At 43.4% G+C, this 2,500-nt stretch overlaps 1 protein-coding gene across 1 annotated transcript in view; it reads left to right on the top strand.

The window, feature by feature from the left end:
* ppfia3 (PTPRF interacting protein alpha 3) overlaps nucleotides 1–2,500 on the top strand; it is a 91,750-nt gene that overhangs the window by 35,845 nt on the left and 53,405 nt on the right. Inside the window, exons 8-9 of the mRNA XM_063216222.1 lie at nucleotides 344–396; nucleotides 897–990. Of these exons, the coding sequence (XP_063072292.1) occupies nucleotides 344–396; nucleotides 897–990 (147 nt within the window). The remainder of the gene's footprint in view (nucleotides 1–343; nucleotides 397–896; nucleotides 991–2,500) is intronic.

Genomic DNA, 2,500 nt, shown 5'->3' with positions numbered 1-2,500 from the left:
GTTTGTAACGATTGGTTGCTAGGCAACATTGCATATCTACTACATACAGTACATGGGAAAATTATGAGAATGGCACTAACACATGGGGAAATGATAGTGTGAAACACAGATAAAAGTTATGACTTAAACCTGGTCATCTTATCTTTCTCTCTTTCTGGTTGTCCTACTATACCTTTCTTTCTCTTTCGTGTTATTTCTTTCTAATGTCTGTTACATTCTCACTCTTTCTCATAATCTATTGTACAGTTGAGGCTATATTTGACATGTTTTTTCTCCCCTTTTTGTAACTACCAAAGTTTGTTGGCAATTTTTTAAAGAATATTTCCCCCTCTCTCCTGACTAGGCTCTGTGCCAGAGGGAGGACATGGAGGAGAGGATAACTACCTTAGAACGCAGGTACGCCCTATCTTTAACACACCCATAATAGCATGCGCCAATGCACGCACACACACACATGCATACATACGTATGTGCGCGCGCGCACACACACACACACACACACACACACACACACACACATAGCATGCATGCATGCATGCAGACGCACACACATGTATACATACATATGTGTGCACACACACACACACTCGCATGCACATGCACGCACGCACAAACTCATGCAGTACATACGCACACCCACACCCACACACACACACACACACACACACACACACACACACACACACACACACACACACACACACACACACACACACACACACACACACACACACACACACACACACACACACACACACACACACACACACACACACACACACACACACACACACACACACACATTAGTTTCCTGTCTGACCAATCTCACCCTCCTTTTCTTTGCCCCTCCTGATCTCTCTCTCTCTCTCTTGTTTCTCTGTTCTTGGCGACTGCAGGTACCTCAGTGCCCAGAGGGAGGCGACATCCCTCCACGACATCAAAGACAAGCTGGAGAATGAGCTGGCCAGCAAAGAGTCCCTCTACAGACAGGTGGGTGAAGCCTAGCAGCCCACCATACAACCAATTAGGGGCAGCAGCTGTTTAACCAACAACAGTGGATTCGCGAGCATCTTCTTTCAATTGGGTTAACAATAATAGTCGAAGTGTGCACTTGACTACGTGGCTGGCCTGCCATTTCTGTGGCAGTTTACTTAATTTTTGCACACAAAGACAATTTCATCTGCACATGATCCAAATAGAGAGAAAACAGGAGACCTGTGATATAAAAATGTAACCAAGGTCTACCTCTCCTCTCCACCAATCGAACGGGCTCAAACCCACAATCTCCCAATCACAGCAATCCTCTGGAAAGGGAGGACAGGTACGATGCCACTGAGCTGAAGGTCTGGGGACCATTATCACCCTGTGAACAGAAAAAAACGTGTTCTGATTGGCTGACAAGGTGTCCATTGTTATGCTACAGTAACTATGCTTGTTGGGATACGCAACACAAAGTTAAGAAATATGACAAATGGAAAGTCCATGAAGTTAGCAGTGATGATTTCATCAATCTCTTGGATGTGCATGGCTCTGATTTAGTTTCATCAAAGGAATGGAGTTAGGTAAAGGAATGCAAGGTACACGTACGTTTGACACCTGAAGCACTTAATTGCCCCGGGATCTTGACACAGGAACCTGTTGCCAGACTTCTTCTGAATCACAGCCAGCATTTTGTCCCTTTCTTGTAAAAAACACCACCATAATCAACCAAATCACCACCAAATCAACCAAATCACCACCAAATCACCACCAAATCACACCATTCAGATCAACCCTCCAATCTTGCATCACCTGCCAATTCTATTTGAAATATGTGCTGTTCACTTCAGATTTGGGTCCTGAAACATATGTGGAGCAGTTCAGAATGTTCTATGGCAGTGGTTCTTAACCTGGGGTGCGGGCACCCCCTGGGGGTGCGCCAGAGATTTCAGGGGGTGCGCGGAATTTTGTTTGTGTTGAGGTTTTGACCAAAATTCTGCTAGCGAACATTATAATTAGGCCAAATCAAACCAAATTAAACACATTTTGGTCCCCATGTAAAGTCATTAAGGTATTGATTAATGTCCCAAGCAAGAATCATTGTAATTATCACTTAAATAATTTTTTTGTGCGTATACACATGTAAAAGTTTGAGTTGGGGGGTGTGCGGCTTGTCTTGGGCACATGTAAGGGGGTGCGTTAATAAAAAAATGGTTAAGAACCACTGTTCTATGGAACTGTTTAGTTGTTCTTTGCCTCCTGGCTTGGCGGAGGGAAGCTTGGCTGGCTGTCTTGTTTGCAGCAATAAACGATTACCCCTAAATATTTGTAAATAAATCTAAATAAATATGACAAATAAAAAGTCTATAACATTAGCGTTGAGGATTTCATCAGACTCTTGGATATTTATGATGCTGATTTCAAGTGTTTTTGTTGCCACCTTAAATCTCATCCCGGAGGATAGACTCTGAATGCCATCAGGATTGTTCTTCCACAACGTGTTTTCATGTTGAGTATCTTT

Source organism: Engraulis encrasicolus, chromosome 2 (genome assembly GCF_034702125.1).
Source record: "Engraulis encrasicolus isolate BLACKSEA-1 chromosome 2, IST_EnEncr_1.0, whole genome shotgun sequence".
NCBI lineage: Eukaryota > Metazoa > Chordata > Actinopteri > Clupeiformes > Engraulidae > Engraulis > Engraulis encrasicolus.
This window is presented reverse-complemented; position numbering and strand designations above follow the sequence as displayed.